The 24,133-nt window shown below is 43.7% G+C and overlaps 2 protein-coding genes across 2 annotated transcripts; one reads left to right on the top strand and one right to left on the bottom strand.

Moving 5' to 3' along the window:
• Nucleotides 1–2,184: 2,184 nt before the first annotated feature.
• LOC109768713 (uncharacterized) lies at nt 2,185–10,832 on the top strand. The gene is made up of 13 exons (XM_020327448.4): nt 2,185–2,501; nt 3,387–4,653; nt 5,371–5,589; nt 5,689–5,912; nt 6,399–6,473; nt 6,843–6,914; nt 7,327–7,425; nt 7,511–7,582; nt 7,673–7,787; nt 8,163–8,231; nt 8,330–8,642; nt 9,237–9,354; nt 9,444–10,832. The coding sequence occupies exons 1-13, from the start codon at nt 2,379–2,381 to the stop codon at nt 10,515–10,517; spliced, it is 3,840 nt and encodes a 1,279-aa protein (XP_020183037.1). The 5' UTR covers nt 2,185–2,378; the 3' UTR covers nt 10,518–10,832.
• A 3,864-nt stretch (nt 10,833–14,696) lies between these two features.
• Nucleotides 14,697–17,794, bottom strand: LOC109768714 (aquaporin NIP1-3). Its single transcript, XM_020327449.4, has 4 exons — nt 17,473–17,794; nt 16,630–17,052; nt 16,468–16,529; nt 14,697–15,211 (listed from the first exon to the last, which is right to left on the bottom strand). The coding sequence occupies exons 1-4, from the start codon at nt 17,650–17,652 to the stop codon at nt 15,001–15,003; spliced, it is 876 nt and encodes a 291-aa protein (XP_020183038.1). The 5' UTR covers nt 17,653–17,794; the 3' UTR covers nt 14,697–15,000.
• Between the last annotated feature and the right edge of the window lie 6,339 nt (nt 17,795–24,133).

Below are 24,133 nucleotides of genomic sequence, written 5' to 3'. Positions count from 1 at the left end.
CAGGAGGAGCTGGCCTGAGGACTCGGCTCAACTTTTTCCTTTTTAGTCATCATTAGGGGATCTTTTAGTGGAGGTGGCCTGATTGTGTACACCCTTTTTTGTGGGTGATCTAATGTACACCCCCTACCACGAGTGGTACATCTACATGGCAGATTAGTAAAAAAAAATCCATGACCTACTACACAAGGGAAAAAATACCTACAAGAAATTTGCCATTGTACACTACAAAGAGCCTCCATATAAAAAGAAATTTGCCATTGTACACTACAAAGAGCCTCCATATAAAAATAAATTTGCCATGTTTCAGGAAAAAAAATCAAATACCCGCAGGAAATCGCCATGGTTCAAGAAAAAAAATACCTACAAACAAGAAATTTATGATGGTCCATTACAAAAAGAAAAATACCTACATGAATAGCTGCCATGGTTCAATATAGGAGAAAATACCTAAATGCAAAATTTACATAGTAATGTATAAGGAAAAAAGCTGCAGGCGCTTGCCATGATACACTGAAAAAACTACATGAAAATTGCCATGATACAAGGAAAAATGCTACGTAGGAATAACTGCCGTACTCTAGGGCAATTTCAATGATAAATGTTATCTAGATCATTGCAAATTTAGAAAAAGATTATACTTGTTACATGGCAAAAATTAGGATTTATGCTCTCTAAAACAATGCCATTATTTTTGGTAATTTCTAAATGGGTACATGGCAAAAAAAATCTAGGATTTGTGTTTATGAAAATATGGCAACTTAAAAAAATGGCCACAAGAAAAATTTAGGGATTTTTTTTGGGATAAAACATGTTTTCCATATAATGGTATATTATCTAAAGTCATGGAAACTATAAAAAAATATTTTAAATTCCAAAAAAAAAACATGGCAACTTAAATTTTTTTCTGTACATAATGGAAAGTATAAGTAAAATGAATGTTAAAATAGAAAGTAACCATGTACAAGCATCTTGAAATAGTGTGAAATTTGACAAGGGGGAACATATGAGGTGATACCCAAACTAAACAATCATGTGAGGATGTGTTGGCATATATTGCTACCACGACCATCGTCGACGAGTCTGGCGCACAGGTCATAAGGCCCGTTGACCTCTGCCCATCTAACAAGCCATCTTTCTTCCCCATCTTCTACCCCATCCCAGCACAAAGCAAACACCCAGGAACCCCTTCTTGCCAATGTTAAAAATGCCATGCCTATTTAAAATATACTGGCATGATAAAAAAGTTGCTAGGAGAATACACACTTCTTGCCCTGTTATAAAAAAAGCCAACTGTGCCATTTATACTAAAATCCACATATATAGTCCCAAACCCCCACTGGAACCACTCAAATTGCATGTTAAAAACATCACAACCTTGCTTTAAAACAACTAAATGGAGGGGAATCGTTGTTCAGAACACCACAAATCCTGCAACCATGCTAGAAACACAACTAAAATGGCAGCATGCACCTCCTCGTTGCAACACAGACACATATATACACATCACAATGCTAGTGGCCTCTCACTCTCTTGAGCAAAAGGGGTAAATGGAAGACGACTCGTACCTCGCTGGCATGGATGACGGGGAGCAACTACGGCGACAATGTAGATAGCGCTGGCGCATGTATGAATCTCAATAGTCAGAGCCTTTCTGGACACCACACTGGGAAGATGGGCATTCGTGGGGAGGAGGCAGCCCTGCGACGGCGCCAACCATACTAAAGGATGGAGAGGTCGCCATATCGTGTGGCTGTCACCGGTGAGGAGTGGCAGGGTACTGACCAGATCTCGAGCTAGTGGAAGAGACGTGGAACCGAAGCTACTGCGTGCGAAATGAAGAGCGATGTGGTTTAGTCGCCGCCTTGCCGCTTAATTTGGGAGATAAATGAATAGATGATGACATAAGTGAGTTAACCAGGGTAAAAAAGCGAAAGTGTTCACACTTGAATTCAAGGGGGCAAACAATTAAGCCGCATGTTTGCCACGCTGTCCCGTCGAGATCCGTGTCCGGCATCCGACGGTCGTCGCCGCGTCGCGCCAACGACGATCCGGTCTAGTTGTTTAAATTTTACCAAATTATATGACCAACAAGGTTAATTTTTGAGAAGCACAATTAATTTTGGAGAAAGGCCCCCCAAACTCCAGCGAAATCCAACAGAGCCCCACCAACCCCCCTCCCAACTGATAATCTTTCTCTCTCTCGCTCTGTCGCGCATCTGACATTCCCCGTCACCACACCGCCCTCCGAACACACAGCACCCGGGGCGCACCGCCGCCCCCCCGATCTCGCCGCCGCCGCCGCCGCCGGCGACCCACCGCCCCGGGCCCGGCGCGTCTCCCGCGCCTCCTCCTCCGCCGGGGCGGGGCGCGCGCGAGCGATGGAGGCGGCCTTCGACGCCTACTTCCGCGCGGCGGATCTGGACCGCGACGGCCGGATCAGCGGCCAGGAGGCCGTCGCCTTCTTCAAGGGCTCCGGCCTCCCGCAGCCCGTCCTAGCTCAGGTACCCCCAGATCTCACCTCACACAACCACCTCTGCGTTTCCCCAATTCCACGCTGCTCGTCTCGGTTCCCGGCGATCTCGGCCCCTCGGACCGCCCCCCGGCTCGAATTGCCAGCTCTTCGGCTTGGGGTCTCTGAGTCGAATCCGCCGCAGTTTGCAGCTCCCATTGGGCTGTCGGCGCCGAGATTTGGATGGCGGGGCTTGCTAGACGTCGCGTGCTCTCGCTTTGATCTGGCTGTGTGATTTGCTTGCTCGGCAGCTTGGCGGCTACCGACTTAGGGAGGAGAGTAGCTGAGCTAACTAGAAGCACACAAGTTTTACACGGCTTAGGAATTGGGAGCAACTGGGGTTTGGGATTTAGATTTTGAGCTACGAACTCGTCCGGGCGCTATGCTTCTGTGATCCTAACCGAGATTTACCACAGTGCTCAGCTTAGTTATCTTTGTACTTCCCGCATTTCCTTGGAGAAGCTTGAGCTGTGATTTGGTCAATATCTGGTGCTCAAGTGCTAGCTGAAAGAAATGGATGTGGGTCAATGGTTTTAGTTGTGCAATGAGTAGCGGCTTTTAGAACCTAGTCACAACTACCTATGGCAGGAAACAGTATGGTTTGATTATTAGGAAGCTGAGCCACACGTCCTAAAGTATATCTACTCGATCATGCTTCTTGTTAGCATTTGAAATACTGTACTTGCAGAACTTACATCTCAATATTGGGTGAATAAACTTATCTGAAGTGATGAATTCAGTTGGAACAGATGATATGTGAAATGATGCTAAAGCTACTTACCTTGTACCTTCGGAGATGCTTGTCACTGTGTCATTGTGCATACTTGGCCTTTTGACTACTGGTACTAACTGCCATTTGTTTCTTTTGCTGCTGCAGATCTGGACATATGCTGATAAAAATCGGACTGGGTTTCTTGGGCGTGAAGATTTTTTCAACTCGCTTAAACTAGTGACAGTTGCACAGAGTGGCCGACAGTTGACACCAGACATTGTTAAGTCAGCATTATTCGGTCCCGCTGCTGCAAAAATTCCTGCTCCCCGTATAAATATCCCAACCGCAGCTCCTCAGACAAACAGTGTCGCTAGCCCCCCACAGCCCACTCAGGCATTAGGTCCTCGTCAACACACTCCAGTTGTAAATGGATCACAGGGCCCTCCTGGATCATCATTGAACCCACAAGTACCCCAACCGGGTAATCTTGTTAGGCCGCCACAACCTCCAAGTGCAAACACCCCACAAGTACCCCAACAGGGTCATCCTGTTAGGCCGCCACAACCTCCAAGTGCAAACACCCCACAAGTACCCCAACCGGGTCATCCTGTTAGGCCGCCACAACCTCCAAATGCAAACATTCCCCCTGCTCAGGGAATCGCGCCAAGGCCACCCGTAGGAGGTGGTCTAAGTGGGCTAAATCAGGCTGGTTCAACGACGGCAAATCTATCCACCGATTGGTTCAGTGGCAAGAAAAGTGCAAGTCCATTGGGAGGTACTTCGCAAGCTCCAGTTAGAGGTGCTTCTCCACAGGTGAACCTTGGCACCGTGGGAATACCAACACAGAGTTCAACTCCTGCAGCCCAGACACCGGCTATTACGACATCTGTAAAGCCAAATCCAACAGATCTAAACATTCTGTCTTCACAACCAGCTGTTAATGACTCCAAGGCATTGGTTCCCTTAGGAAATGGATCGCCGTCCAACTCAAGTTTTGGGGTTGATCCTTTCTCTGCAACTCCACAACCAACGCAAAATTCATCTTTCCCCCATGTTTCAAATGGCTTGCCCGGTTCTACAGCCCATGGCCCAGCTGCTGGACCTCATCACCCCCCTAAGCCAATGCCGCCTGGTCCTGTGCAGGGTATATCATCGTTGCCTTCTCATACTGGTCAGGTGCCACCAAACCAGCCAGCTCCTAAGCAAAACCAGTTTAATAGCATACCGAGCACTCCAGGACCACCGAGTGCTAACATCCCTGGTGGACAAATTCCTACAAATCAAAAACAGTTTCAGGCTCCATGGCCCAAGATCACTCAAGCAGATGTCAGGAAATATATGATTGTATTTATTAAGGTAGACAGAGATCGAGATGGGAAGATCACTGGTGAAGAGGCAAGGAATCTGTTTTTAAGTTGGAGGTTGCCAAGAGGTAGTGTTTCTTCCATGTATATTTACCATATTTCCCTCCTGATACTGTGAATGATGGACTGCGTTCTCTTTTTGTGTGCCTGTGAACTTGGTACATTCCATCTAAGCAAATAAATAGGTGATGATTGCATGCATAGTGCAGCATGCAAAAACATCAATCTGTTTATGTAAGTGCAAATTCTAGTTCGAAAAAGGCATCCTGCTTTTGCAGTCATTCCTTGACTTTTTTTTGCCATGAACATTGCCTTTTAGGCGACTAATTATTTTTTTACACTTTTTTTGCATTCCAAATTCATTGGCTGTTGGTGCCATGCTACTGCTTGCTGTCGTTAGACATCTTTTGCATGTACTTAAACCTACAAATATGAATTTATTTTATTAACCTACTCAGATATTTTCTTTTGCTACATGCAATTTGAATTGACATATTTGATCATGTTTTATCTTAGCATCCATATCCTACTATTTCTTGATAGTGAAAGATGTGTTTTTATATTTGCGTGACATTGTATTGTTGGAGTTTAGTGCCTCAGAGCGCCAGCACAATCTTATATTGTTATTGTTGATGAGTAAACTGCATCAGATAAATACTGTCTGTGTTTGTTAGCTTGTTTTCCCACTGAAAGTTACCTCTGATGCTCAAATTCTCTCTGGACATTGGTTCTTTTTGATTTCCTGCCAATAAGTTTCTAAAATTTCTGCCCCTCTCCACTTATAGAGATCTTAAGGAAGGTGTGGGATTTGTCCGACCAGGATAAGGATGGGATGCTGTCTTTCAAGGAATTTTGTTTTGCTGTGTACTTAATGGAGAGGTTCCGAGAGCAGCGACCACTTCCTGATGTATTGCCAGATGGTATTTGGGCGGAGGGAATTTCACTACCCTCTACTGGCCAGTTTGCAGAAAACCCTAGTGGCCCGGCTCCCCATCAAAGTGCTGGTATTTATCTAAAGAAATTGTTCTGTTCATTCTTTTTAGCACTAACTAATGAGAAAACCCCCTGTCACTGATCTGGTTTTTGTTGAATAATTGTTGTAGGGTTTGCAAGTAGAGCAATGCAAGGACCACATCCTGGAATGCCTCCTTCATCTGTGAAGCAACAACATCGAAGGCCTCTTCATTTTGATGACGATACTACGCCAACTGAACCACAAAAACCTAAGGTCCCAGCATTGGAGAAACATTTGGTTGGCCAGCTTAGCAAAGAGGAACAAAATGCACTCGAAGCAAAGTTCAAGGAAGCTTCAGATGCTGATAAAAAGGTATTTACTCATCATGCTTAATTAATGAAAATATTTTTGGACTTTTCACATTTAAAATACTAGAAAAAAAAGTAAATCCAAATTTATTTTGATTTGGCTCTCCACAACTGGGTTCTTGTTCAATATCTTCCATTCCATAGTTCATGAGAAATAAACTTGAAAAATTAAATTTCTGTAGCATAGGGAGCATCTTTTTTCTCGAACAGCTCAGGCATCACATACTTTCTGAATCTTATCATGGTAGTGCAGGTAATAACTAAGATGTTTAAACCAGAATATATATGAACACTATAGTAATTAAATCATGTTTGGGTAAGTGTTTCACAGGTTCAAATTCATATTCTCATAGAATCATGGAAATGGTGATGCCATTAGACTTCTAGCTAAGTTATCTTGGGGCAAAAATGCAATGTGGATTTGCAACATCATACATGCATTTAGGCGTACCTGATGTTTAACATTAACATATTTTAAATCTTTATGAAGGTTCAAGAGTTGGAAAAGGAAATACTGGATTCCAGGGAGAAGACTGATTACTATCGCACCAAGATGCAGGAGTTGGTAAGTACTCTAGCAATATGCCAATATGCCTTACTATGTAAATGCAAACATATATTCTGACTGCAACAATTAGGTCCGTCCATCTAGAGAAGCATAACTATTTGTATGTTTAGGAATCTTAGCGAGGTCTTTGTTGATTCAAGTCTACTTGCGTTTCCCATTCTACTCATTAGCTGTTGGTATAGCATTTCCATTAAATGATGTGATATTTTACAACTATAAGCTGCAGCGTACTGTCCTATACCAATTGGACATATTCATCTCTATCATTTAGCTATAATACTTGACACCTAATATCAGCTATTCATATTTGCAAGTTGTATGTGTTCATGTGATCATGTCTGACTTGATTTCTTTATTTTGCCCTAGATTCTCTACAAGAGTAGGTGTGATAACAGGTTTAATGAAGTCTCAGAAAGTATGTCTGCTGATAAGCGCGAGGTAATGTTTTCTGTAATCTTGATTAAGAAAATGAGCTATGCAATTCATTGTTCTGCCTTTTCGGTGTAATTTCCAAGGTGTGTATTGAAGCAAAAGGTAACTACAATGTTGTACTGTACAAGTTGTATATTGTGATACATAACGTAGTACATGTGCAAGCCTCCAGTTATTGCATGCTCTTGGAACAACTCACAGTATCCAGCTTCTTGTTTTGGGGGAATTATAAGTTAGTATGGTAAAAGCCAGAAAGATAGTTTGACGCATTCATGAATCGTGAACTGTGTTTTATCTGTCATATAATGTCTCTTGTTGTATTATGGGCTTATGGCATTTAATTAAATAATGGCAACCCTTTGTAGTTCTTATAACGATTCGCATAAATCTCACATTTCTTGTTCAATACTATATTCAGGTTCAATCCCTTTCGGCCAAATATGATGAGAGATGCAAGAAGGTTGGAGATGTGGCATCAAAGCTATCAATGGATGAGGCTACTTTCCGTGAGATCCAGGTATACTTGTGATTTTATCCCAGTTAATGATAAAAAATAGTCTTGATATCTGGACAGACCTATTTATTTTTCCTTTTGCTCACAGGCGAAGAAATTGGAAATTTATAATTCTATAGTTAAGCTGCAGAAAGGGGATGGGGATGATGAGAAGCTTCAGGTTGGCCTTCTGTTATTCAGTATCTTTCATGAATGTGACATCGTAATGTTCTGAAACTATTGTCTGACAATCTTTTTACCTTGCTTACAGGAGCGGGCTAATCAGATACAATCTGAACTTGAGGAGCTAGTGAAATCTTTAAATGAACAGTGCAAGAGATATGGATTGAGAGCTAAGCCAACTACTTTAGTGGAGCTTCCTTTTGGTATGTGCTATTATCCTGTTTAAATTATATTTTAATATAAGTTTCCATGTTAGTCAGTGTTTTTTCTCTTACTGGTTTTGTTATCTTGTTTAAATTAATCTTGTACCTTGATTTTCAGTTTGTCTGGTATGAATTGAGCTAGAATGAATGCTAGTTCATTCTGCCCACTGCCCAGTATCATAATATCTCTGTTAACGAAAGCAATCTTTAATGCTTCTAGTTTGTCTATTGCATCAGATAGAATGTGACATTCATCGCAAACCAGTTTTGCTGCTAACTTGGCTTGCTCTTCATTTTCAATGGGCATCGTACTATTTGTGTTGTTTGGTTGCCTTACAGAATAATGAATGATTTACTTTCCCATCTCATTTTTAGGTTGGCAACCTGGAATACAAGAGACAGCTGCTGTTTGGGATGAAGAATGGGATAGATTTGCAGAAGATGGTATGCTAGCTTGATTATATTATCATTTCCTTTATTCGATGTGTTACTTTAGAGCATTTGTAGATTTGAATCATCATATTCTGCTTATTTTTCTACAGGGTTCTCTATAATCAAGGAACTCACAGTCGAAGTGGAGCCTCCGGCTGTAAAAGAAAGTCATCCTACTGTTGAAGATGGCAAAGTTTCTAGCAATGGGGTATCGACAGCTACATCAACAGAGAAAGAAGACAGCAAGACTGATAAAACTGCTGCTGCTGAGCAGACTGTAGAACCTGAAGCAACTGGTTCCAACGGCAAAGCAGAATTAGCCAAAAATCCTCCAGTTAGTCCTGCAAAGAAGGCAAAGGATGGGCATACTAATGAACCATCGGTAACAAATGCCGACTCACCACGTGCTGCTGATAGTATCAGGTATAAATTCCATCTCTCTTTCCATTTTACATGAAATATACACCTGGCTCTTGCTAAAAACAATCACAGTCATTTGTTTCTGCAAATCATTTATTTGATCAAAACAAGCGTAAGCTCTCATGTCAATTTTGTTGGTGCCTAAAGGTCACAAGTTTGAGGCTGAAGTTATGTTATGAAGACCAGTTGCATCTGCTATAAATTTAACCTTGCATGTGCTCCCCTTTACCTAATATTGTTAATGAAACTGAAATAAGCCAATTCAAACCTTGAAAACATGTGCTGCTTGATGTAATATACAAAACATTAACAACATGCACGAGACTCCTTTGTGCTCAGACATGCATCCTCTCAATGAAATACTCCCTCCGTTCCTAAATATAAGACCTTCTAGAGATTCCAATATGGACTACATACAGAGCAAAATGAGTGAATCTACACTCTAAAATATGTCTATATACATCTGAATGTAGTTCGTATTGAAATCTCAAAAAGGCCTTATATTTAGAAACGGAGAGAGTAATACTTTGATAAACACCTTTGTTGTTTATTTTTACAAAAAAAAAATACTATCTTATTGCATGGTAAATTTGACAGCAACGATGGAGCATCTGATTCCCCTGTTCGTGGAGATAAAACCAATAACAGACATTCTTGGGGCCCATCTTTTGATCATGGTGATGATAATGACTCCCTATGGAACTTCGGAGATAAGGTCAAGCTCTCTTCATGCTTTCCGTGGCATCGTGTCATGTTGTATAAATATTTTCTATGTAGCACTGAACTCTGCAATCTGTTTTGCAGGATGGTGAGAATGGTGATTCAGATCTATTCTTTGGGCCAGGAGGTCTTCCCCCCATAAGGACAGGGGGTTCTACATCTGCTAGTGCTTTTGGCAAGGAGCAGAAACCGATGTTTGATTCTGTCCCAGGCACTCCACTACAGAAATCCGTCTTTGATTATTCCGTCCCAAGTACGCCGATGCAGAATTCATCCTTCGACTACTCTGTTCCAAGTACACCGATGCAGAAGTCACTCTTTGACTCTTCTGTTCCAAGTACACCGATGCAAAGATCACTCTTTGATTCTTCTGTGCCCAGCACGCCGATGCAGAAATCACTGTTTGATTCTTCTGTTCCAAGCACACCAATGGGGAATTCATTCTACGACTCTTTCCCGAGCACCCCAATGCAGGGTTCACTCTTTGATTCTGGTCCAGGCAGAGTGGAATCTCCTACGGCCGGGAGCACCTATGGCGGCGGTCAGCAGAAGGGATTCTTCGACTCTTCCGTTCCAAGCACGCCGATGTACAACTCCAGTTTCTCGCCAAGGTACAGCGAAGCCGGGGACGACAGCTCGTTCGATACCTTCTCCCAGATGGACTCCTTTGGCGCGAAAGACAGCACTTCGTTCGGGCAGCCGCGTGACAGCTTCTCACGGTTTGATTCCTTCGGGAGCAGCGCCGAGCTTGGTGGCAGCAATGACGCATTTGGGAGGTTCGATTCTTTCCGCAGCAATGCCGACCAGGGTGGTGGCAGCAGCTTCACGAGGTACGATTCCATGAGCAGCAACGCTGATCAGGGCGGTGGCAACAACAACAGCTTCATGAGGTATGACTCCATGAGCAGCAATGCCGACCAAGGCGGTGGCAACAACAGCAGCTTCATGAGGTACGACTCCATGAGCAGCAACGCCGACCACGACAGAAGCAACGCGTTTGCGAGGTTTGACTCGATGAAGAGCACCGACTCCCATGACCAGGGCTACTCCTTCGACGATGACGACCCTTTCGGCACCGGGCCCTTCAAGCCGTCCAAGCCGTCGACGGAGGCCTCCAGCCCGACGAGACATGGGACCGACAAGTGGAGCGCGTTTTGACAGGCACCTGTACTATATAGAGGTCATGATGTGTGTGTTTGTGCACCTTACTGCATATATATATACACGTACAAGGAAGGAAGGGCAAGACATTTTTGCTTGGGAGGAGAGGGAGCTTGCTTGTGTGTTTGCTTTGCGTTTGTTGCTGTTTATACCTAGGGTCGGGTCGGGTCGGATCGGATGTTGGTTCAATTGCACATGTTTGGCTGGATGAATGGTGCTTATAAACATTCTTTATACCTTGTATTGTACAAGTTGTCGTCGGTCAGTCGATCGATTAGGTGGATATTGGAAATTTGCTGAGCTTTTTCTGTCCATGCTTTAGCATTTCTTTTCTGTTTTCCGTCTTTCGTCCTCTCTTCACTCAGAACTTGCTTACTGTGGACTGAAGTATTTGGCCAGTGACTAGTGATCATTTAATCTGTTGATATAGAGAAAATGTGTGACATCACTTTTTCTGACGTTTGTAATTTTTGCAAGGATTCTTTTGTAATCTGGACTCATGTTTTGCTTGCCCGTTTCGTTGGGTGTATCCTCAGTTATCAGAATTGGCTGATGGTTTACCGCCCTTTTTTCTGCGCGCTATGGTTGTCGGTGTCACCATATATCTTCTTACGACAACATTGATATGGTTGTGTGATATGATCCTGGCACACATGAGATCTTCTTACGACAAGTTGGCTGTCTACTTGTGCGTATGACAAGATCATCATCTACTGATCATGTTCAGATCGACTGCAAACCCGAAGCGCCATTGAAATTCGCTGGATTTTTCCAAATGAAGCGAAATGCGGCCAAGCTGACACACTATGTAATCATCAAGATATAACCGTCCACCCAGATAAAGATGAACAAAGAACCAGCATTTCACCTTGCCCTGGAGTGCACCTCTTCAACAAGTCTCTTTCTACATAGAAACCACAAAAAAGCAGGAAACAAAAGGCTCTTGCAAGGTAGGACCAAATAGCAACCTGGTGAAACTTGCGAGTTACAACCAAATTGCACACCGGATAGTAGAAAACAAACAGCCTATGGAAGAGATACCTAATAACATTCCAGCAGCAAGAAAATGCTTTCGCTCAAAGCGCACGACCAAGAGCGAATTGCTCATCCGAACGATGTCATCTGCGCATCTTAACCATGCCAAAACTACAGTAAATTTGGGAGGCAGGGAGGAACAATAATAAATAGCCAGTTCTAATTAGTACCACAGTTCGATACTCCATAGTTCGGGGGCTTAACAAGATGATCATGACATCATAGCAACCACCGAATGATGACAGCGTCGGTGCTACCTCAGCCATCCAAAACGACATGTTTGACTGGCAGTACAAGTAAGAAGAGATAGGAACAAACGGCATGCCCTCAACCTGAAGCTTCTCATCATCTCCATCCCCAATGACTGGCAGTAAAAGTGCTGAGAAGCTTGTACTACAAGATCCGTTGCTCGTCTTAGCTACAGTTGGAAAGAAGAAATGGTGAATGCATTGGGTGCCTGAGAAGAGAAGTGTGTGTCTTTCTGCTGCCGAGTTGCCCTGTATTGTATTCCTCAGTTGCTCTGTTTGTGTGTGTGTGCACGAAGAAGGACGAGACGGGATTACCCTCAGCGGCGGCGAGCAAGGTGTGCACCGCGAGTGTGCGTTCGGCCGCCTCTGATTGATCTGAGCGTAGGACAGCTGCAGATGTGTGGAAAGGAACAAGAAGAGGACACACCGGAGAAGAGAGAGACGGCGGGCAGCTTGGGGCGCTCACCTCCGTCGCGGAAGAAGGCGGCGGAGAAGGTCAAGGTGGCTGTCGGAGTGAGGCAGAGCAGCGGCTCGGTTGAGTGGTCCAGCCGTGCCGATGCCGGGGCCGGGGCCAGGAGGAGAGGTCGAGGTCCGGACTGCGGCGCGGCGAGCTGGATCCCCTTCCCTTGGGGAGAGCTCGAGTTTTTTTGAGAGCTCGAGTGAGAGAGACAGAGTGAGGACGGGGAATTTCCGGACATTGGCCATTTTTTCCTGCTTTGGTCTCCCCTCCCAACTGGGCCGCCTCCACCCATTAAATCATCTGCCAGCCCATTAGAGCGTTCTGCTCCTGCATTCCTCTCGCTCAATCGCGGCATTCGCTTTCCCTTAAAAAGATAATTTTTTTTTCCTGCGACTGGTTATTTATTCCATTCTTTTGCTGTACACTGGCCGGACAGCTCCGGTTTTTATTATTTCATTCCTTCCTTGTGTTTTTTTCTTTATGTTTTTTATCGGGTTTCTTCGATTTTCAACGGATTTTTTCTTTCTTTCTTTTTTATGTGTTCTCTTTACGCTTTCATATGTTTTCTTTGGTTTTTCGTTACTTCCACTATTTTGCACTGGTTTTCTTCTGTTTTAGTTGTTTGGCATCAGTGTTACTTCGGTTTCCTTGTTTTCTTTTTTGTTTTTCTTTGTTTCTTTCTCAGTTTTCTTGTTCTTTCTTTTTTCTCAATACATGTCTTACTTTCTTTAACATTTCTTTAAAATTTATGTATTGATGTCTAAATTTTTCCATACACATTGTAATTTTTTTATACATCAGAAAGTTTTTTATAGACGTTTAAAATTTCGAAATATACATGATTAACATTTTTAATAATGTACATCTTTTAAATGCGTACATATTTTTGATGTCATAGTCATTTTGCGAAGTCTATCACTTTGTTTATTAAATTACGTCAGAAAACAATTTGAACAGTGTTAACATTTTTCAAATTCATGGTTTGTGAATTTTTTTAAGTTATGTTTTTAAATATATGTGTTTATAATATTTTTCCAAAATACTAAAAATAAGAAACTAACGAATAAAGAAACCAGAGGACAAACGAACTAACCTAGAAGCTACTTGAGCCGGCTCATTAGTTGTGATTTGTGAACTCTGACGCAAGCATACGCTCAGTTTCGCACTAAGCGGTGTATAGCCGCGCCCATGTAACACATCATGTTTTCCTAAGTATCACTTCATGTTTCATGAGACCGAACAAGCACTCGCCCTTAGGAGCGCCTCCCGGTCGCCAGTATTGGCCCGGCCAAACTTCCTACTTACTTCTTTTTTCTGTTTCACCATTCAGTTTTGTTTTGTTATAATTAAAAAAAAATTCTAAATACATACAGAGTATATTCCAAAACTTAATTACTTTCTTTTTTCAAAAACCTTGAATTTTAGAAATGGTAATGTAGTGTAATTTTTTGTTAGAATTTTTTTAAAATGGGTTGATAGCTTTGAAAAAAACGTTCGTGTCTTTTAAATGTTCACTCATTTCAGAAACATCTACGTAGCATTTTATATTGAATTTAATAAAATGTTGGTATAATTCAGAAAATGTTTTATACAATTCAAAAACAAATGTAGAGTGCATTAAAAGAATTGTTCACATGTTTCAAAAAACAATTCATGATATTTTCAAAAAACGTTTATACAATGTATTAAATGTTCGTGTAGTTTTAAAAAAATGTATCATATCTTTTAAAAAAAGTTTCAACACATGTTTGAATTTTTTGAATGCGTATTAAAAAAAAAGTCAAAGCATATGTTTGAAAAATGTAATCATATATTTGAAAAATGTAATCATATATTTGAAAAATGTTAAATATACATAAAAATTGTTTAGATGTATATGGAAAATGTAAAATGTATATGGAAAAATAGATATATAAAATATTTAAAAAACGTATTGATCATATATTGAAAATGTTAAATATGTATAAAAATGTTCATGTATACGAAAAGTATATAATGTGTATGAAAAACTAGATTTTGTTTGAGAAAAGAAATAAGAAAACCCAAAGAAAGAAAGAAAAAAAAACAAAGAAAACTGATGCAAAACAGTGACAAAAATGGTAAAAGAACGTCATAAATGACCTTGGGAGTGGTTACGGTATTGGGCCGGGCCAATAACGCCTTGCTGTAGGCGAGACGTATTAGGAATAGTTCTAAAAAAAAGACGTATTAGGAATGACTAGAGGTGATACATAGCTCTTGCTGTTCAACAAGATCAAGATATTTCCCTCAAAAAGAAAAAAGATCAAGAGATGCACTCTACGTATTTGTCAACCACTTTGTTTTTTTGCTATTGATAGTCTGCATACTGTCGGGTCTCAAGTCAACATATCATTCTTGACAAATTGTCTCTTTACTCCAGTAAGGGAATCCGTGAGCACTAGAGAGGAGATGAAAGCGGTGCTGAATGTGCAAGATGAATCTCTTCAAGAAAAATATTTAGGTATGCCGACTAATGCCGGTAGTTCTCTGAATGGATCGTTCAAAACCTAAAAGAAACACAAGTCAATTACAGGCGTGACCATTGCTTTCTTGACTCTTGAGAGAGAAAATCACCACAGCTAGAATTAGGTGACCCAATCCTTTACTAGTGAAATGAGATGATGAGAAAAGCCAATAAATTTACAGTGCGGTCAGAGAATTACAACAACATTTCATCAACACTCACTACCCACAAGCAACAACAATGTGAAAGCAGCTAGCTCATCCTCGCACTTCGCAAGAAGGACCCGGTCCTGGTGATCTCTCGCAGTGGCTTATTGGTAAACCGGATGAGGTTGTAAGCCCACGCGCCAGAAACGGCGCCGCTAACAGGCCCGATGATGTATACCCAGATGCCGGTGTAGCGGCCGAGGACCATCGCCGGACCGATGGTTCTTGCAGGGTTCATGGATGCTCCAGATATAGGCCTGCACATCATAGTCCGTACCCAGAAAATTATTTATTCTCTCAATATGACAGAAAGAAAAAACCACTCTGGGATATCATTTCACGAAACAATGGTAGAGTGAAATAAAAATCACAAAATTTCAACCGCTTCTCTACACAAATTAATGTTTTTTTAATTTTGATACTATCAGTAGAATTATCATGAAAACTAATTTCATATCACTTATTTTAAATATTTATAGCCTAAAATAGACTTTTACCCACTATCGAGTGTTAGCCCTTAGCTGATTTTAGAAAGAAAAAAAACACTCTTTTCACCATGTACTTCTGTTTTATTATGACATAGGGGCGTAACCAGACCCGAGGGTACACATGCCATGGCTTGGGGCGTGACAACAACTCCAAAGTTGGCCTGGGGCATCTGGACACACAACTATTCCGACCCAGTCAGGGCATTTGTACTAGTTTTTCTAAGAAAAACCAATCTACTGGGCATCCCCATTTGTTAGGCCATGTGGGTGCTGTGCTGACCCAGTCAGCACATGGATCCTAGTATCCCACGCCACACAAATATTTAAAAAAAAAATCAATGAATTCTCTTAAATAAAAGAAACACACCTCCACTGTTTTTGAATTAATTTTACTTGTTCTCAAAATTTGTAGATAATAGTTACTCCATGATTTTCTGATTCCACATTGTAGTTCATGGCTATGTAATGCAACTTAAAGATCCTCTAATTGTACTTCCACATTGCTAGTATTTCGAATAGTTCCGGTGTTATTTCACCTAATAAAAATCCATTTTTTTGTACGCAATCAGATTAACACTAAAATGATATGTGAATCACGGTGATTGCACGCAAAACTCACTAAAAGTGTAGCGCACGAATGTATTATCTACTTTTACTTGTACATTGCCATTCCAAATAGTTTCAGTGTTGTTTGACATGGCATCTAAGTTCTCCGCCACATGGGCATCACATCTGGTGGGAGTACGACGCCATGCTGGTCTCTGGAGTGTTTGAAACGACGGCTAAACCATGACCATGCAACAAAGTTTGGTTGTGCAAATAGCTTTCTTTAGGGCAAATTATCGATTAATTGTTCTCACTAGGAGATAACTAGAGGCTAAAAGCACCATATGTGTAAGAAAGGAACCCATGGACATGTTTCAATCAATCATCTAAACAAATAACATGTTTCAATCAAAAGATGACTTTGCTGACAACCAAAGTCCAAAAATGGCGAGTAAAATAGAGCAGTTATCGTGGCATACCCGGCAAAGAGCACGTTTAGTAGCACGGTAGCTCCAACGGCCAGACCGGCGAGCTCACCAATCTGCTTGGAGCGAGAGGGGAAAATCAATGGTGGTGCGAACCAATTCATATAATTGAGCAGAAAACTAATTAAATCAATGGCTAGGGCAAGGATTACTTACGGCTCTGTTGTCGGTGGCGACTCCGGAGACGACGAACATGAGGTAGAAGGTGATAATGAACTCGAGCACCAGCGACTGCACGTCCGACCCCGACGGCACCGTCCCGAAGAAGTGCTCCGGTTCGCCCCCGAATAGCAGCCGCAGCGTGATGCTGGCCGCCGTCGACCCGAGGACCTGAGCCGCCGCGTAGGCCGGCACCTGCCTCCACGGGAAGCGGCCGCAGGTGGCGAAGGCAAAGGTGACGGCGGGGTTGAAGTGCGCCCCGGAGATGTGGCCGACGGAGTAGACCATGACCATGACGGCCAGGCCCCAGGTGATGCAGATGCCCGGGAACGTCACCGTGCCGGCCGTCCTCTTGTTCACGGCCACCGCCGCGCAGCCGGCGAAGATGAGGAAGTAGGTCCCGAAGATCTCGGCCAGGATCTGCGTGCGCCCATGATCCAAGAATAAATGTCGCCTTCAGATGGATAGATTATTTACTCGCTTGTCCAAGTTGTACAGAGGCTCAGAATAAACCAGTAGGCGACACTTTCAACAGAACGCAAACAACTAGTGTTTTGGAATTTTCTCTTAGCCGCAACACTACAATATTAATTGCTGCGTTTGGATTGCTATCGACTCATCACGTGGAGAGTTGTCATGTTTGTCCATTTGTTTGACTCTTCTAGTGTTTGAACTCTGCCCTGTTTCTCTCTCTTACCTGAACTATGGCCTCCATGGGCAGGTGTGGACAACTGCAACTAGTTTGTGCTGGATCGATAATCATGCCGGAATCGCATAAGGATTCTCGGAAACGAAAACGAAAATAAGAATCCGTGGATGAAAAACAATCTAGTTGCATACCTTCTGCACGAACTGGACAGAGAGCATGGGCTGATTATTGCTGGTGCTGCTCAGAGCTTGCTCTGGATTCTCGCACCCTGCTTGATTTTGATTCACTCCTCCTCTTCCTTCCTCCAGAGCTCCGGTGTGGTCTTGCTCTTGCAGACCATTGGCTCCAGCTCCATGCTCTCCTCCTGCCATGCGCACGTCTTCAGCTCTCCTCCTCCCTCCCTCTCTCTCTTTGTCCGGCAGTCTATCCGCTCTGCTCTGCCCCTCTCTCTCTCTATCTCTGTATCTCTCTCTCTCTCTCCCTCTCCCTCTCTCTCTCTCTCTCTCTCTCTGTATCTCTATCTCTCTCTTGTTTCAATACGCTAGCTTCTGCTATTTATGGGTTCCAGGCTTCCATGCTCCAGCTAGAAGGCGATGTCCATGTGTCGTAGCAAATTAATGTTATCTTGTGATTTCTTGCGTTGACCACCGCATCACGAATCCTCCTAATGCCCGGAGACGGTAGCTACGAAGTTTCTTTCAAGAATGCATATGATGTCCGTGTGTCATATCATGTGTGTCACAAACTAAACGGGCCAAATAGGAGGATCATCGTACCATAAAGTAGACTAGTCCGTGTGCTTTACCGGGATGTTCACGGCATCCAGGATGCTCCTCGCTTCACGGAAACCCGTAAACAAAAAACAAGTCGTGCATTTTTTTGGTCTTTTGATTTGTGCCCTTCCATCTGTCCATTTCGATTTGGCACCAAAACGAAATCACCGCTCTATTTTAGCAGAGAGGATTGTAACGTTGATGCTTACATTTGATCGTAGCAATAAATCATAGTAGAAGAATTTGGAGTGCACGGAATTATTATGGGGCGCAGTGTTCACGCTTATCGCTTTCAGATTATCCTTCTCTACTGAAGCTGGTCTATTTTAGAATCAATCAGATCCTGGATGCAACGTTGCCATTTTCTTTATTCTTTTTTGCGAATGCGCAGCGTTGCCGTTGCTCATGCAATTATATGCTCCAGTGTTTGACCTTCTACGCGCTTTGGTGGAATATACACCACGTGTGCAGCTTTGTATTCTCTCAAGCAGTTTGGTGAATGGGTGATGTAGGATCACAAAGTGGGAACACAAAGTGTGAACTGCCTGCGCAATTGGCCAGAAGGAGCCAAAACCAATTTCAAGCACTCGTATTAGCCTGGTTCACATGTTCTCTTTTATTATTTGCTCACTGCCTTTTCTTTTGATAAATGATGAATTTTATTAACTCAATTTTTGACAAAGGGTGAGTTTATTGGCTTAAAATGAAGTATTAAGAGAATAAAAACATAAGAGCAACTCCAACGCGCCGATCCATTTCGTTCACGTATGTCCATTTGGGTCAAAACGGACATAAAAGTCGGCCCAATGCGCCGACCCAAACGAACGCGCGTTTGCTTTTTGTCCGTCGGGCGACCCATTCCTAGCCCAAATTTGGGCCTCATTTGCGTCGGCGCGGACACGAGGCGGATGCGCGCGACACCCGCCTACTCCTCCCCCTGGCCCGCCAGTCGGTGGCACATAGGCCATTCTCTTCCTCCCCCGTCGACAGCAAGCCCCCGCCCGCTCCACCCCGTCGCCGCCGCCGCCCAGTTCCGGTGCCCCTGGCCAGCAGTCGGCACCCACATACCTCCCCCACAACACGCCACTTTTCCACGTCGCCGACACCACCGCCTCGCCGCTGGGCCACCGCAGCTTCTTCCCCCGACGTCGCCACGAGCACCACCTCGGCCCCGCGGCCCCGGCCAGCTCATTCGACAACGCAGGCACGCTCGTCTGATGCTGCCACGCTCCTCGGACACCGCCATGCCAGCTACCTGGTCCAGGGGAGGCGCGCGTCTCTTCGCCGGCCAGCTTCTTCGATGACGCCCGTAAGTTGTTCGACGGTTTGCCCTAAAGATACAAATGGACTCCTCCGACGAGTTCTTTTTCCACAATTTCCTCTACGACTCCGATGATTCCTCATCCGACAATGAGGAGATGGTGGCTGTTGTGTTGGCCGTCCATGACGACCTTAGTAGGCAGTGGTCGTTGTTTCGAGGCTTCATCCCGGGGCACACTCCGGCGTCGAATCGCATCCGAGAGAGTGGCCATTTCCTTCTTTGGAAGGACTACTTTGAGACACCCAACCCGCTCTTCAAACATCACCAATTTCGGCGCTGTTTCCGTATGGCTAGGCATGTTTTCAACCGTATTCGGGAGGGGGTGGTCGGATACGATAAGTGTTTCGAGTGCAAGGAGGATGCCCTTGGAAAGATTGACTTCTCCTCTTATAAAAATTGCACTGCAGCTATCCAGATGCTTGCATACGGAGTTCCCGGTGATCTCATTGATGAGTACGTCCGTATGAGCGAGTCTACGTGCCTAGACTCCATGTTCAAGTTCTGCAAGGCTGTGATTGCAATGTTTGGCCCTGAGTACTTGAGAGAGCCAAACGCTGAAGATACAACCCACTTGTTGGCGATGAATGCCAGCAGGGGCTTCCCGGGGATGCTTGGTAGCATAGACTATATGCATTGGGAGTGGAAAAACTGCCCTTCTGTTTGGCAAGGGCAGTATAGGGGCCATGTCAAGGCTTTGCACTGTCATACTTGAGGCCGTGGTCTCACGAGATCTTTGGATCTGGTAGTCTTTCTTCGGCATGGCCGGATCGCACAATGATATCAACGTGCTTCAACGCTCGCCGGTGTTTGCAAGGCTTGCTGAAGGTGAATGTTAACATCAACGACCACAACTACAACAAAGGATACTAATTAGCTGATGGTATCTATTCTCAGTGGACTACTATTGTGAAGACAATCTACAACCTTGTAGGAGAGAAGAGGAGGAGATTTGCACAAGAGCAAGAGAGTGCTAGGAAGGATGTGGAGAATGCCTTTGGTGTTCTCCAATCTTGATGAGGCATCGTTCGGTATCCTGCTAGAACTTGGAGCACCAAAAAGTTGTGGGAGGTGATAACTGCTTGTGCGATCATGCACAATATGATCGTAGAGGATGAGCGCCCGGAACGTATCTACGACCAAGGGTTTTAGTTCCAGGGTGACAATGTTGTGCCTGAGCATGCATGAGCAGCAGCGTTTGCACAGTTCAACTAATTTCGTCATCAAATACGTGATTGACAAACTCACATTCAGCTACAAGATGATTTGGTTGAGCATATGTGGGCTCATGTTGGCAACCAATAGATGTATCTTTTTTTAAAATGTATTTGAGACCATTTAATTTTGGGTTGTCATCATTTATGCCACTAGTTGTGTCCCACTACTCAGTTTTGCCATTAGAAATTACAACTACCCAAAAATTGTTGGGGAACGTAGCATGCAATTTCAAAAATTTCCTACGCTCACGCAAGATCTATCTAGGAGATGCATAGCAACGAGAGGGGAAGAGTGTGTCCACGTACCCTCGTAGACCGAAAGAGGAAGTGTTAGCTTAACGTGGTTGATGTAGTCGAACGTCTTCGCGATCCAAACGATCAAGCACCGAACGTACGACACCTCCGAGTTCAGCACACGTTCAGCTCGATGACGTCCCTCGAACTCTTGATCCAGCAGTGGGTCTAGGGAGAGTTTCGTCAGCACGATGGCGTGCTGACGGTGATGGTGAAGTGATCTGCGCAGGGCTTCGCCTAAGCACTACGTGAATATGACCGGAGGCGTAAACTGTGGAGGGGGGCGCCGCACACGGCTAATAATGTTTGTTGTGTGTTCTAGGCGCCCCCTCCCCACATATATATAGGTGGGAGGGGGAGGGGGACAGCCATGGGAGGAATCCTACTTGGGGGCCTCCTCCAATTCGGCTTCCCCCTTTCCTTATCTCCGGAGGGGGGAAGGAAAGAGGGGAGAGGGGAAAGGAAGGGGGAATCCTATTCCCTCTATTTCCTTTCCTCATCCCCTTTTCCTTTCTCCACTTAGATCAGCCCATATGGGGGTGCACCAGCCCACAAGGGGCTGGTCTGTCCCGCTCTAGGCCCAATAAGGCCCATATCTTTGCCGCGGGGGGGGGGGGGGGGTGCCCGGAACCCCTTCCGGTGACCCGATACGTACCCGGTACCCCCGGAACACTTCCGGTGTCCGAATACTATCGTCCTATATATGAATCTTCACCTCTCGACCATATCGAGACTCCTTGTCATGTCCGTGATCTCATCCGGGACTCCGAACAAACTTCGGTCACCAAAACACATAACTCATAATACAATTCGTCATCGAACGTTAAGCGTGCGGACCCTTGCTACCTCTTGAGCACTGCGTTGGTTTTCCCTTGAAGAGGAAAGGGTGATGCAGTAAAGTAGCGTAAGTATTTCCCTCAGTTTTTGAGAACCAAGGTATCAATCCAGTAGGAGGCCACGCACGAGTCCCTCGCACCTACACAAACAAATAAATCCTCGCAACCAACACAATAAAGGGGTTGTCAATCCCTTCACGGTCACTTATGAGAGTGAGATCTAATAGATATGATAAGATAATATTTTTGGTATTTTTATGATAAAGATGCAAAGTAAAGAAAGCAAAATAAAAACGGCACCAGAATAACTTGTTGTAGGAAGATTAAATATGATGGAAAATAGACCCGGGGGCCATAGGTTTCACTAGTGGCTTCTCTCGAGAGCATAAGTATTACGGTGGGTAAACAAATTACTGTTGAGCAATTGACAGAATTGAGCATAGTTATGAGAATATCTAGGTATGATCATGTATATAGGCATCACGTCCGAGACAAGTAGACAGACTCCTGACTGCATCTACTACTATTACTCCACACATCGACCGCTATCTAGCATGCATCTAGAGTATTAAGTTCAAAAGAACAGAGTAATGCTTTAAGTAAGATGACATGATGTAGAGGGATAAACTCATGCAATATGATATAAACCCCATCTTGTTATCCTCGATGGCAACAATACAATACATGCCTTGCTGCCCCTACTGTCACTGGGAAAGGACACCGCAAGATTGGACCCAAAGCTAAGCACTTCTCCCATTGCAAGAAAGATCAATCTACTAGGCCAAACCAAACTGATAATTCGAAGAGACTTCCAAAGATAACAAATCATACATAAAAGAATTCAGAGAAGATTCAAATATTGTTCATAGATAAACTTGATCATAAACCCACAATTCATCGGTCTCAACAAACACACCGCAAAAGAAGATTACATCGAATAGATCTCCACAAGAGAGGGGGAGAACATTGTATTGAGATCCAAAAAGAGAGAAGAAGCCATCTAGCTAATACTATGGACCCGAAGGTCTGAGGTAAACTACTCACACATCATCAGAGAGGCTATGGTGTTGATGTAGAAGCCCTCCGTGATCGATGCCTCCTCCGGCGGAGCTCCGGAAAAGGCCCCAAGATGGGATCTCACGGGTACAGAAGGTTCCGGCGGTGGAATTAGGTTTTTGGCTCCGTATCTGGTAGTTTGGGGGTACGTAGGTATATATAGGAGGAAGAAGTACGTCGGTGGAGCAACATGGGGCCCACGAGGGTGGAGGGCGCGCCCAGGGGGGTAGGCGCGCCCCCCAACCTCGTGCCTTCCTAGTTGATGTCTTGACGTAGGGTCCAAGTCCTCTGGATCACGTTCGTTCCAAAAATCACGTTCCCGAAGGTTTCATTCCGTTTGGACTCCGTTTGATATTCTTTTTCTGCGAAACTCTGAAATAGGCAAAAAACAGCAATTCTGGGCTGGGCCTCCGGTTAATAGGTTAGTCCCAAAAATAATATAAAAGTGTATAATAAAGCCCAATAATGTCCAAAACAGAATATAATATAGCGTGGAACAATAAAAAATTATAGATACGTTGGAGACGTATCAAGCATCCCCAAGCTTAATTCCTGCTCGTCCTCGAGTAGGTAAATGATAAAAACAGAATTTTTGATGTGGAATGCTACTTAGCATAATTTCAATGTAATTCTTCTTATTTTGGCACGAATGTTCAGATTTAATATGATTCAAGATAAAAGTTTAATGTTGACATAAAAACAATAATACTTCAAGCATGCTAACCAAGCAATTATGTCTTATCAAAATAACATAGCCAAAGCAAGTTATCCCTACAAAATCATATAGTCTGGCTATGCTCCATCTTCCCCACACAAAATATTCATATCATGTACAACCCCGGTTTTAGCCAAGCAATTGGTTCATACTTTTTAACGCGCTTCAGCCTTTTCAACTCTTACGCAATACATGAGCGCAAGCCATGGATATAGCACTATGGTGGAATAAGGTATAATGGTAGGGGTTATGTGGGAAGACAAAAAAGGAGAAAGTCTTGCATCAACGAGGCTAATCAACGGGCTATGGAGATGCCCATCAATTGATGTCAATGCAAGGAGTAGGGATTGCCATGCAACGGATGCACTAGAGCTATAAGTGTATGAAAGCTCAAACAAAAGAAACTAAGTGGGTGTGCATCCAACTTGCTTGCTCACGAAGACCTCGGGCATTTGAGGAAGCCCATCATTGGAATATACAAGCCAAGTTCTATAATGAAATTTCCCACTAGTATATGAAAGCGACAAAATGAGAGACTCTCTATCATGAAGATTACGGTGCTATTTTGAAGCACAAGTGTGGTAAAAGGATAGTAACATTGTCCATTCTCTCTTTTTCTCTCTCTTTTTTTTATTTGGGCCTT

The sequence above is a fragment of the Aegilops tauschii genome, chromosome 7 (genome assembly GCF_002575655.3).
Source record: "Aegilops tauschii subsp. strangulata cultivar AL8/78 chromosome 7, Aet v6.0, whole genome shotgun sequence".
NCBI lineage: Eukaryota > Viridiplantae > Streptophyta > Magnoliopsida > Poales > Poaceae > Aegilops > Aegilops tauschii.
The sequence above is the reverse complement of the archived record's forward strand: the minus strand, read 5'-3'. Positions and strand labels throughout refer to the sequence as shown.

Coding starts and splice junctions, on each gene's coding strand:
- LOC109768713 (XM_020327448.4), top strand. CDS start 2,379: ATGGAGGCGGCCTTCGACGCCTACTTCCGCGCGGCGGATCTGGACCGC. Junction 5,590..5,688: donor GGCTCCCCATCAAAGTGCTG/GTATTTATCTAA, acceptor TAATTGTTGTAG/GGTTTGCAAGTAGAGCAATG. Junction 5,913..6,398: donor CTTCAGATGCTGATAAAAAG/GTATTTACTCAT, acceptor ATCTTTATGAAG/GTTCAAGAGTTGGAAAAGGA.
- LOC109768714 (XM_020327449.4), bottom strand. CDS start 17,652: ATGGCAGGAGGAGAGCATGGAGCTGGAGCCAATGGTCTGCAAGAGCAA. Junction 16,530..16,629: donor TCGCCACCGACAACAGAGCC/GTAAGTAATCCT, acceptor CGCTCCAAGCAG/ATTGGTGAGCTCGCCGGTCT. Junction 15,212..16,467: donor CTAAACGTGCTCTTTGCCGG/GTATGCCACGAT, acceptor TATGATGTGCAG/GCCTATATCTGGAGCATCCA.